Source organism: Coenobita brevimanus, chromosome 101, assembly GCF_032717465.1.
Source record: "Coenobita brevimanus isolate Jiangsu-jjx chromosome 101, ASM3271746v2, whole genome shotgun sequence".
NCBI classification, from domain to species: domain Eukaryota; kingdom Metazoa; phylum Arthropoda; class Malacostraca; order Decapoda; family Coenobitidae; genus Coenobita; species Coenobita brevimanus.
The window spans coordinates 59,359,306-59,372,825 of NC_137054.1; the positions used below are offsets into that span (position 1 = coordinate 59,359,306).

The 13,520-nt window shown below is 41.3% G+C and overlaps 1 protein-coding gene across 1 annotated transcript in view; it reads right to left on the minus strand.

Moving 5' to 3' along the window:
- Nucleotides 1-4,446: 4,446 nt before the first annotated feature.
- The window catches only part of Hecw (Hecw ubiquitin protein ligase), a 288,203-nt gene continuing 279,129 nt past the window's right edge, over nt 4,447-13,520 (minus strand). The window contains exon 7 of the mRNA XM_080284513.1: nt 4,447-4,558. Within this exon, the coding sequence (XP_080140639.1) occupies nt 4,447-4,558 (112 nt within the window). The remainder of the gene's footprint in view (nt 4,559-13,520) is intronic.

The following is a 13,520-nucleotide window of genomic DNA, read 5'->3' on the forward strand; positions in this document are numbered from 1 at the left end:
TAAGAACTTGGTTAGTGTGATGAGTAAGGATGGAAGTTTAGAGGGTGAAGTGCTTGAAAGGGTACAACAGGGAAAAAAGGTTGCTGTTTTTTGAAAGCAGTGATAAGAAACAGGGAAGTGAGCATGGAAGTGAAAAAGCTACTGCATGACAGTATTGTGATACCAACTCCACTGCATGGAAGTGAAACTTGGACCTTGTTGGAGGGACATAAGTCAAGAGTGAGAGCAATGGAGATGAGTTATTTGAGAGGAGCACATGGAGTCACATGGAGAGACAGACTGACAAATGAGAAGGTGAAGAAGCATTGTGGTGTGGATGTGGAAGTGATAGGAAGCATTAGGAGAAACACACTGAGGTGGTTTGGCCATGTGGAGAGGATGGCAAGCGAGAGACTGGTAAGGAGAGTGTATGTGAGTGAGGTGGAGGGGGGAGAGAGAGGAGAAGGCCAAGGATGAGATGGAGGGATGGAGTGGAGAAGCATATGAAAGAGGGGTGTGTGAGCTGGGAGAAGGGCGGTGAAATGGCATTGGACAGGGCAACATGGAGGCGATTTGCTTGTGGACACCCCTTATGGGATTAAGGAGTCTCGCACTAAACAGATAGATACATTAGGTTAGGTTAGGTGTAGTTAAACACTTGGAGAGTCCCTTTCACCAGTACACTGACAAATCAAACAAGAATTGTCACAGCCGAACAGCTACAAACAATGGGGAAACAGATTTAACAAGAAATGTCTGTTTATGGGTAATGCATAACAGTATCAGTGGTTCATTGGCTATGCAATCACCAGTAAATGTCATTTTCAGGAAGGCATCAAGAGTTAGCAAATTTCAAGAATTAGTGTGGGGGTTTGGAACATAACCCTCACAAATCTGGGGGGTTCTTGTAATGTCTAGGGACCTTTATTATGTATTTTTAATAACTTCCTGCATACGAGTACCAGAGTGAATGTCAGTAGGGTGTTTTCTGGAGGGTTTGGGTGGGTGAAGAGGGCGGCTTTGGAAAATGTCCAGTCTAGGTTAAGCCCTTTATAATGGAAACACATGGTACGCATACCACAGAAGAGTAAACCGCGGCATATAGCCACTCTACATTACAGTACTCACATTAAAGGAGGGAGCACTATATCTACATCCTCATACAGTATTTATATTTGTCAGTGACTGTCATCTGACCTGTATGAATATTCTAGCTATTATGCTTATTCATCAACAGTTGTGGACATTCTTATTTCATCTTACACACAAAACAATGTGATCACAGACCAGTTTGGGTTTACACCAGGCAAAGGGACCACTGATGCCATATTCTATCTATCTATGTATCTATTGCCAGACGCCTCAATCCCGTTTGGGGTGGCCACAAACAAATCACCTCCAAGTTGCCCTGTCCCCCGCCATTTCACTGCCCTGCTCCCAACTCACACCCCCCTCTCTCATATACCTCTCCATCCCATCCCTCTATCTCATCCTCGGCCTCCCCCTCCCTCTTCCTCCCTCCACCTCACTCACATACACTCTCTTCGTTAGTCTCTCACCCTCCATCCTCTCCACATGGCCAAACCACCTCAGTGTGTTCCTCATAACGCTTCCTATCACATCCACATCCACACCACAACGCTCCTTTATATCCTCATTCGTCAGCCTGACCCTCCATTGACTCCACAGGCTCCTCTTAAATAACTCATTTCCACTCCTCTCACTCTTGACTTGTGTCCTTCCAACAGCGTCCAAGCTTCACTTCCGTACGTTAGAGTTGGTATCACAATATTGTCATGCCATATTCATTGTTCAAATGCTTCAGTAAAAATATACAGGAAAGAAAAGAGAACTGTACTTTGTTTTTGTTGATTTGGAGAAGACCTCTGACAGAGTCCCTAGAGAAGTGGTGAAGTGGGCAATGAGAAATCTTGGGAGGAGTGACTGGTTAGGGGGGCTATGGCCATGTATGTGGGCACTCGCACCCAGGTGAGGGTGAATGGAGATTTGAGGGATGAGTTTTCCGTGAATGTAGGTGTGCACCAGGGGTCAGTTGTGAACCCCTTATTGTTTATTATGGTACTTGATGCTCACGTGACTTCAGAAATGGACTCCCGTGGGAGATGTTGTATGCTGATGATTTGGTGTTGATTGCAGAGAATGAAAGGAAGGTGGAGGAAAGATTTAGGAAGTGGAGAGATAGTATGGGGCACAAGGGCTTAAGAGTAAATGCAGATAAAACATAAAGTGATGGTATCTAGGGCTGGTGGTGGTACTGTCAAAGAAGGAGAGTGGCCATGTGCGACTTGTCATGAGGGCATGGGAAGTAATTCCATCTTGTGCAGTGTCTGTGATAAGTGGGTGCTTCAGAGATGTAGTAATATTAGAGGTAGGCTGTGAGATAATGCTGATTTCGTGTGTGCAGCATGTCGGGGAGAGCATGTGAAGATTGTCAGGCGTGAAAGGATTGAACTTGCTGGTAAGAATCTTGGGTGTTGAGAAGAGTTTTGTAATTTGGGAGACATGTTATGTGCTGGAGGTGGGGTTGGAGCTACCTTTGTGGCTAGAGTGAGGAGCGGTTGGAAGAAGTTCAGGGAGCTGTTGCCTCTGCTGACAATGAGAGGGCTCTCCCTCCATGCTAGGAGATCTTTGTATGCAGCATTTGTTAGGAATGCAGTGCTGTATGATAGTGAGATTTGGACAGTAAAGGAAGAGGATATCTGAGTGTGAGGCCTGGGGGGGCTAGGTTTATGATGGAAGAGTTGAGGGGTTGGATGGGACTGAAGTGTATTGGTGTTGTGATGAGGAAAAGTAGACTGAGATGGTTTGGCCATATTGAAAGGATGGGGGATGGTAATTGAGTGCAGAATGTGAGAAGTGTTAATGTTAGGGTAAGGTTGCAAGAGGTAGATTGAAAAAGACCAGGGATGAGGTCACTGACTGTGACCTCAGGGATAAGGGACTGGATAGTGAAGGTGTCAGAGATCGAGCTGCATGGAGAGCCGCCATTAGGCGACCAAGGCCTATGCATGCATGTTGGAGCCTTCAAAAACAAAATGAAATGAAACCAATTAGCAATGCTGTGTAGTTGAGTTACCCTTATGAAACATAATTTTAGTTCTCAACCATGCACCACCATGTCATAATGAAAAGTGTGCATGATGAAACTAAATACAAAGTTCAGCTCATCAGACACCCAATATAATAAAACTTGACTTGTACAGATACAGTGGAAAACAGTTAAATTATAAGTACAAACAAAATACTGCACAAAATTCTGGGCATGAAGAATCTAACAGTTCTTGTCCAGTTGGCAGCAGAGGCCATAACAAAGCCTCATAAGGCATAAGCAGCAGTTAAATAGACAAGGAGATTTCACAACCTTTATTTAAGAAACTAATGCTCAATGCTCCTACCACTTTACAGGAGGGTTGGTATAAAGTAAATTAAGAATTTCTGAAGGTAAGAGGTACTTGTCATTTTAACTCATATAATCTGCAGTGCTATTCATTATGCGGAGTTAATGAGGCAAATAACTGCTTCCAGGCAATCCACAGTGCACGTATTACCAAACCATCAAGATAAGTGCAGTTTTGGATATGCTAAGCTAGAAAATACCCGCAGATCCTGTCTACTACTGTGCACTTCCCAAAATCTGAATTCCAAATTTCCAAAAATACCAGTTTTCCAAAAGCCTCTTGATCCCGACCATTTCAGATTTTAGGAAATGCACTATATTAAACTCTTATTGGTGCTGTGTCACCTAGGTATTTTACTACAGCTTGTACCAAACAATTTTATTAAGAAAACTACTAATTAAAGGAGTATATGACTAATATGTGGATGCTGAACATTCAAATGAAGAGGAAAAACGCAAAAACATATATATAATGAGGTAATGCCTACTTTCACGAGTCATGCACTAACTGGTATGTCAAATACACAGCACAAAACTCTGATTCATTCATTCATTGCCAGACGCCATGTATCCCAAACGGGGTGGCCAAATACCACAGTACCATGAATGGTACTAGAGACAAAAATGTCCAAAAGACTGCAACAGATGCTATCACAGGACTGTTGCTGAGGCTTAGAGGCTAACCTGAAAATGATAATGTGTTGCTGATGTTTGTGTGTGAGCTAGTTTGGAGGGCCACTTGCTGAGGTCCTCATCTCTGTAACTGACTGAAACAGCTACTGCACTACTGTTATTTTTTTGTTTGGTTTTAATTTCTCCATGTTCTATTTCACTTTTTTTCTTCATTTTTTCACTTTTACTTGCCATGGTTCTTTTTTTTTCCATAAAATTTTTAACAACGTAACTTTTTCTGCTTTAGCCGATACCCCTCTGCTTTCTTCTCTTCTAGTTTCTGCATTTTTACTGAGCTTCAGTCTTATTTTTTCTCTCTCTACTATTCACTTGCATCCCAGAACTATCATCTCTTTCTTTTACTTTATTTCAGTGACTCATTCAATGCCAAATGTTGATGTCTCCTCCACAGCCAGGAGCAGCTTGTCATACAGCATCTCAGGTGAGGGGTATGGTGGTAGATCCAGTCGGTTGAAACATGTATGGGCCCTGCAAGAGTCATATTTGTTATAAGTACAAATATTGTAATCTGTTCCCCTATTAATGTATGAATATGGCTGAAAGTGTGATATTGCAAGGGACCGAAATGGAAAATAGTAATTTAATGAAATGATACAATGGGCATATGGCAAGACTATTTTAAAAAACTAATGAATGAGACTGAAATGAACAAATGAATGGTTAATATGATTGTGAACAGTAGTGCACAGTGAAGGAATGTGGTGTCTGAGAAGGTGCTACTCACAGAAGTGATGTGACTGAATGGGTCAATGAATAGTAAAGCAGCAGGTGTTGAACAAATTGCAGAAATGGTAGGATAGTCTTGCGCTGGCATGCAATGACTGAGTATGTGATCAGTCGACAGAACATTTAAAAACAAATTTTAAAAAGTTAAGCAAACTCAGTTATCCATCATAACAATATCTGGTCCAATGCTTTTTGCTCAGCTCTATAAAAACAATATCCGGTAAAATCAGGCAATACTCGACCCTGAAATGAGAAGCAATCGGCGGTATTATGCACTTTCCGGTGGTATGGTGTATCATCCGGCTCAGATGTGGGACACAATCAACACATGGGCAGTCCCCACAACACACCAACCGATCACAATGCGATGGCCCACCCAACGCGCTGAGCCTAACATCGCTCTCTCAGTCTCATCTGTGGATGCTGTACAGTGAGGAAGTCTCTGTGAGCTCTGCTCTTGTGACCTATGTGGTGGCTAAACCCTAGTGCGGTGACTTAGTCTACGACCTCCCGTACCTCGCTTGTTGCTGTAGTGTTGTGACTAACCTTGTGGCCCCTCAATGCTCTCACTACTGTATAGTGAGGATGTATCTGTGCACATCTACCACTCACTAGGTGAGTACAGTATGATTGCGGTTATATTTTGTACTGCATTACTGTACTATATGTACTGTATCAATACTGTATTGTATTTTATGCTTGATTTTAATCTTTTGCAAATGGGTAATATTGTGGGAAAGTTTCTATGATAGAGGACTGAGAAGGATAGTGACACATTATCTGGCTTGACGCTGAATGGTCAGCCAAATGGGGGTATCTATGCTACATCTGGTGTTCTGCAATATCCGGTGAGGGGATTGGCTGAATTACACAGGATAATTGAGAGTGTACTGTACCCAGTTTCAGGTTAACGACTGTGGAATTTGCTTATACAGTACACCCTTGATATAACAATACACCCTTGATATAACAAACTAATTGGTACCAGACCCTTGACATTAAAGCAGATTGTTCTTTAAAGCCAAACACCATGCTGTGCGGTAATTTCCCTGGTGTTGTGGCTTTTACTGAACAAAGATTGTTAACTACAGGACATTATTCGGTTGTACAGTCATACATAATAACATAGTTCTAAATGGCTCTTTTTTTCAATAAATGCTCTATTTATGGCTCCTCTCACAATGCTGGTCATCCAGAGACTGATGCAACATTCTACAGGATGCAGAGGAGCATGGTTGGGAGTGTGTGTGTGTAGGGACACCACGCTGGACGGTGTTTCCCGTGCATCCATTCTTTTACCATACAAAATTCATTAGATGAACATAACATTCGGCCAGCTCAACGTGGTCATTGAAACTGAAATTTGGTAAAAGAGGGTTGGGTATAACAAGACTTACAGTACAATAACTGTGGTGGCTGCAATCAACAATCACATGTGTATGCAGTGCTGCCAGGGCAAACTGTCAGTCAGACATATGAGCCAGGATGACCATCCAGTGTTTACTTGTGCACAGGGCCAGATTTACCTACTTGTGGGCCCCAGGCCAAACTCATCAATGGGCCCCCAAATTTATAGAAATATTTGCATGTTTCAACATATGTTTGCATGTTTCAACATATATACTGTGAGGAGTAGACTGTAGCACCAGTAGAACAGGGCAGTACTCCCAAGATGGATGGCAAGCTGGTGATAGGGAGAGCTGGAGCTCCTGTTTCACCAGCCCTCAGGCCTTGATCCTGACCATCTCCCTTTGCTGAACATTTTCAGTGCATTCATCTACATAGAGAGTAGGCCAGCATGCTCTCATAATACCTCTACCTTCAACCGTCTACACCACACTACACATGCATAACATACCACACCTATTCACTTTCTTTAGCAATGGCCGCTGCAATGGTACTATCAAATGGGGTGGTACCTCGGACTGCCACCACCAGCAGGGTAGGGCTGGAGGCACAGGGTCCTCCTGGTCACCATCAAGCACCTGTGCCGGCAGTGACTCTTGCAATATCCAGTGATGCTCGTCAGTGGAGAAGTGAAAGTGCAGCCTTATTCTTAACCAACATCCGTGGCCTTAGTACACATTTAAACTCAGTTCATTTTTTCCTTCAATCCATATCCCCTCTGGCCCTTTTCCTCACAGAACCACAAATCTCACCCTCTACTGATATATCCCCATTTTGTTTTCCCGGTTACCATCTCCTCACAAACTTCCATAACAAGGGCGGCACCTGTTGTTATATCAAATCCCAATATGCAGTCGATACAATTATAAACTTCACTTCACTCAGTTTTGATTACTCATTGCATAAACTAAATTGTCAAAATATTACCAGATACATCTGTGTAGTCTATCGCCCCCCCAATGCTTCTTCGGAACCCAGTGTATCTGATTCCATATCCACACAGTTGAGTAACCTTAACCTTGCCCTTAGCACCGAAATTACCATTTTGGATGATTTTAACATACATAATGTTGAATGGTTATTGCACTCTGCCAGGACTGATGATGCTGGTCTAGAGTGCAAGCTGTTTGCGGAATCGTTTAATCTCACCCAGCTGGTAAAGCATCCAACCAGAATACCTGATAATCCTGACCATAATGCCCATTTCTTGGATTTATTCTTGACAAATAATCCAGATCAATACAGGATAGAGGTACTGTCACCACTTGGATCCTCTGACCACAATCTCATCAAAGCCTCATTAGTTAACACCCCCACACCTCATCGTTCTGACCCTGTCAGGATGACCCGAAGGCACTTTGATAGGGCAGACTGGGATGGATTTAAAAATTATCTTGTTGACATTCCATGGCAGTCTTTCTTCACTAGTGATCCCAATTCTACCCAGTCCCACATTTGCGACTTAATACCAGCTGGTATGGATTTATTCATATCAAGTCAACAGTTCACTGAAAGATAGAACTCTCCAAATGGTTTGATGGCAACTGTGCCAGAGCAACAGCCCAAAAGTCATTAGCATATAACTCTTACTTAAAATAAAAAACATCTGAATCACTCCCTCAATTTAAAATTGCTAGAATCATGCAAAAGCTGTAATAAATCTAGCTAAATCTAACTTTCTTCAAAAGCAAGCATCAAAACTACTTAACAACCCTAATGACAATAGTATATTTTGGTCAACTCTTAATTCTTTCAATAATAACTTTAATAAGTCATCATCCATTCCCCCACTAAAATCTTCAGATGGCAACATTAAAAATGAACCACGTGCAAAAGTAGATATTTTTGCCAGTACATTTGCCAAAAATTCTACCACAGACGATCCCAGCCAGAATGTTCCAGTACTAGAACTTAACTCTCCTTAAATTGTTCCACTTAAAATACAGACAAGATACGTAAAATCCATCCTAGACAATTTACCTACAAACAAAGCTCCAGGCCCAGATGGAATTCCGCCAAATGTTTTGAAGGAGTGTTCCCATGAACTAGCCTCTGTTCTAGCTAAATTACTCAGACTATGCATACATACTTCTTCATTCCCAAAATCATGGAAAGAGGCCAATATCCACCCAAGTCCGAAGAAAGGAAGTTCCTCTGACCCCTCTGATTGCAGATCAATAGCAGTCACATCTTCTTTTGGTAAGGTATTTGAAACTTTAATCAATAAGCACATTGTTAAACATCTTGAATCCAACAACTTAATTAGTAATAGACAATACGGTTTTTGCCATGAAAGATCCACCATTGACATACTCAATCTCCTAACTCATATCATCCATCAATCAACTGACCTACATGGAGAAACTCATGCAGTAGCTCTTGATATTTCTAAAGCTTTCGATAGAGTATGGCACCATTCCCTGCTGTCCAAACTCCCTTGCTATGGACTAACACCTTTTGTTCCTTTGATTTCCTCATATCTCTGTGAAAGGAAAATAAAAGTAAAAGTAGATGATGTATATTCCAACTTCCACTCAATTAACGCCGGTGTGTCACAGGTATCAGTTCTGACGCCAACCCTGTTCCTGGTTCATGTTAATGATCTCTTATCTGTCACCTACAATCCCATCCATTCATATGTAGATGACTCAACACTACATAGTTCATTCACACTCAGACACCCATTTACAAAGTCTAATATCTCTACCTCTCAACTTGGTACAGCCATCTCCATAAATCAAGACCTATCTACGATCAGTGAATGGGGACAAAACAACCTTGTCTCATTTAATGCTAGTAAAACTAAATATATACAATTTACTAATAGACAGATATTGCCAGATTCATATATTACCTTCAGTACTACTAATATTCCCATCTCCAAAAGTATTGAAATTCTCAGCGTCTCACTTACCAATGCCCTCAGCTGGACCTCTCATGTTAGATCACTTGCTAAAACCGCCTCAAAGAAACTTGAACTAATGTACAGACTCCGTAACTTCTTCGCTGACAAGCAGCTAACTGAAAGTTAGAAGAGTCATGTGCGCTCTCTGCTTGAATATTGCTCACCCTTGTGGAATGGATGTGGAGAGGTGGCATTAAAACAATTAGACAAAATTCAGAACAAGGCTGTTAGAATTATAACAACCCTGCCATTACAAATAAACTACCTCCCCTACAAGTAAGAAGGAATGTTGCCTCCCTTGCATTATTTTACAGATATTTTTATGGGAAATGCTCAGACAAAGTTGCATCCATGGTGCCATCTCTCCATGTCTTCCTCATGCTACACGGGCATCTGGTAGTGCTCATGACTGGAATGTCACTCAGCCACATTCTTTCATTCCCCGTACTGCATCTCTTAGGAACTGGCTTCCCCAGAGTTGTTTCCCTCCAAACTTCAACCTACAGCTGTTCAGGTCTAACTGTTACAGATATTTCATGAACAGAGGACACCAGTAATCTGGTGTATGGATTATTTTTTTTTTATTCATTTGTTTTTCCTTCCTCTGTTATATTATTAAATATATATATATATATATATATATATATATATATACACAGTAATCCCTCTAATATCCGAACGCCCAATATCCGAACATCCCCACTAACCGGACATAATCCTCCTGGGATCCATTATTCCCAAAATGGGCCAAAAACCGCAAAAAATTCGAAAAAAATCTGAATTTTTTCCCTCCCATAATTTGAAATTCCCGCCTGGCGCCAAACAGCTGTTACACCATGGTCCCTTCACCCCTTCCTTCCTCCCCCTCCCCCCTCCCCTGTCAGGTTGCCATTTGGTATTTTTCATTACCAATTGTGGGCCAATTTGGTAATGAAAAATTCGTTTGGTAATGAATTAGAATAATGCATTACCAAATGGATTTTTCACATGTATGAGGATACACAGGATGGAGATGGTGGATTGTTTGCTCTCTCTGATTAATCTGCTACCCTACATAGTGTGAAAATAATCAACATGGTGTTAGCTATAAGGAGAGGGATTACATGTATTTCCACTTGTATATATAATTAGTGAAGAATATATGCTAGCTTTACGAATTTGGTAATGAAAAGTTATATTTGACAATGAAAGTTGAGGAGATTGGTAATGTGGCTGTTGCGATCTGGCAACTCTATTGCCCCACCAACATCAACAGTCACAGCTTAACTCCGATGGAGAGCAGATACTCATAACAGTGCAAGCCACAGGTGCTTGTTTTTTGTGAATAAACAGTGAATAAACTGCAATACCTTGCCACTAGAACACACGGGAATTTACAGTGTTGTGCAGTGTTAAGAAATTAGAATTTAGAGTGCAGAGGATTAACTGTGGACTGCAAACTGGCGGTTCAAACCAGTCCAAGAGCAAGGGACTTGTAAGTACCCAGAATGTTTAATATTGTATAAACTCACCTCTAAAACCTCATTTTATGGTTCTTTTGCATTTATTTCAGTCTTTTATGTCCCTTATTGGTGTGATTTGGGTCTTAAATAGGTGCAATGCATGTCCAGAGGGAGTTGTATAGGTGTTTTTCAGAGTTAGGGTCCATAAGTACAAGTCCATAAGCTGGGGCCCAATATCCGGACAGGACCACTATCCGGACCTGCCTATGGCTCTATTGATCCGGATATTGGAGGGGTTACTGTATATATATATATATATATATAGATAGATAGATAGATAGATAGATATAGATATATAATATATGTATACTGCCTCAAATTGACTTAGGACCTCCCCCCACAAGGTTTTAAAAAAAGCAGAAATCATAGTATATCACAATGTTCATGAAATGCCATTCATTAATATGAAATCATGTTTCCCTTGTGTCTCAGGACCAATTGGATGCATTTTGGCATGGAATCACTTAGATCTCTAGAGTAATCTTAAGGACATTTCTTTGCACCAAACATTTGTCAGTTCAGTCTTGAGGTTATCCAGATTGGGTGTCTTCTTTTCTGCCATGATTTTCATCATCTTTGTCCAGCAGTTTTCTATCAGAGTTAGATCTGGACTCTTGCTAGGCCAGTTGAAGACCTCAATCCGATTATCCTGAAGCCATTTTGTCACCTTTCTTGACTCGTGACATGGAGCTGAATCGTGCATGAAAAAGTCGCACCCATGAATAGCAAAAAAGTTTAACAAATGATCTTTCAGAACTTGAATGTACCGGCCACCATTCATCATCAAGTTCTTAGGAAGAAAGTGGAGGCCTCCCCTTCCCATTTCACCTGAGAAACATCCCCATACCATTGCTGATTGTGGGTGCTTAACAGTCTGCAATGTGTAAGCAGGGTCATAACGATTATGGGAGGCAAGGTGACGAACCTTGGCAGAATGCACCTTGAACACTTGAAATGTGCTTTCATTGGAAAACATAATTTTTCTCCACTCATCCGATGTCCAGTGCGCATACTTCTTGGCAAACTGAATGCGCTGCTTCTTCATGTGGTCAGTGAGAAGAGGTTTCTTGGCTGCAGTGTAGCTTGGCAAACCCAGCTCCTTCTGGAAGTGGTGTTGGATAGTTCAAATTGAAACATCTTGTAACAGCTGGGGATGCATTATCTTTAATTCTGCTTCTATCAGTCGAGGATTCCTGCTTACTTCCCTCTTCAGAAGCGTATCTTTACCTCTGGAAGTCATCATCTTCTTTCCACCGCCATACTTGTGCTTTGGTAAAACATCAGGTGGGAGGCTGCACGCTGCAGCAAGAATCTTCATGACGGTTGACATTGTATATCCAGTACGTTCGCAAATCCTATTGATAGGGACATTATCTTGCCTCCATGCAATGATACGGACCCTCTCATCCCTTAAGCAGTACTTTCCTGGCATGAAAACTCGACTATAGGAAAATAACAGGGCAAACAGTAATGCATACGAAAAAAGGGGGAGGTGCAAGCTTGGAACGACTGGAACATATACTCCCACTCTCGCTTCTGGGCAAGCACTGATGTGCTGAGTGTTTCACCACCTCCCGTCAACACCAGAGGAGTTGCCAGTTAATTCCTGTCCCCAAAATTCATTTGGTAGAGGTGGAAACATAAAGCTAAGACACACAACTCTCCCATAGCAATTCTGTGTGTAGGTCCTAAATCAATCAGTGGGTGTGTGTGTATGTATATATATATATATATATATATATATATATATATATATATATATATATATATAGTAATCCCTCCAATATCCGACGTAATAGAGCCATAGGCAGGTCCGGATAGTGGTCCTGTCCGGATATTGGGCTCCAGCTTATGGACTTGTACTTATGGACCCTAACTCAGTGAAACACCTATACAACTCCCTCTGGACATGCATAGCATCTATTTAAGACCCAAATCACACCAATAAGGCACATAAAAGACTGAAATAAATGCAAAAGAAGCATAAAATGAGGTTTTTGAGGTAGGTTCATACAATATTCAACATTCTGGGTACAGTAAACCCTTATTATACGATGCCTCTTTGTACGATATTTCGCTTATACAATGTCAAAATTTTAGTACCCTATGCCCACTATACAATGGGAACGATTTGCAACAACGATGGATCATCCGCGGCTCAGTGAACAGCGAATGTGCAAACGCAACAAAAACGTCCTCACACTGTCGGCATTAGACCACACACACTTGTCCACCGGTCCAGCCTCATTAGCTAGCCCTGCCCAGCCAGCCAGCCCTGCCCAGCCAGGCAGTTCTGACATTGATGAGTGAGGGCTGTGAGTCCCTGTGACTGTGAGGCCGAGTCGGGACAATTCGCCGTCAGGACGATTCCCCATCATTTATTTACGTATCAGTTTATTTAGCAAGTACACTAGTTTTTTAATTATGTAAGTTATAAAAGTGATGGTGGTTTATTGTTTATATAGTAAATGTAAAATATGGCATCAAATCATGGGCATTAAATGAAAAATAATAATATATTGAAACGTGAATCAGCTGATTTATGATCGATCCTTCATCTTAGCATAGGGGTACATACGAGACAGTGGCATTTATATAAATGCTTAATTACCTTAAGTGAACGATCGGCATACTTTGGAATTATACAAATAATCTTCATGTTAAGTCTATATAAATGTTTCGGGATATTTCGCCATCAAGCCAATTCGCCATCACAACAATAACAAGACAATTCGCCATCGGGACTTTTCGTCGTCAGGATGATTCCCCGTCGTTTATTTTCATATCAGTTTATTTAGGAAGTACACTAGTTTTTTAGTACTGTACTTGTACCTCTTCAAAGTCGTTTTAAAATATACCCAGGATGTTGTAGTACCAATGGAAATTAATG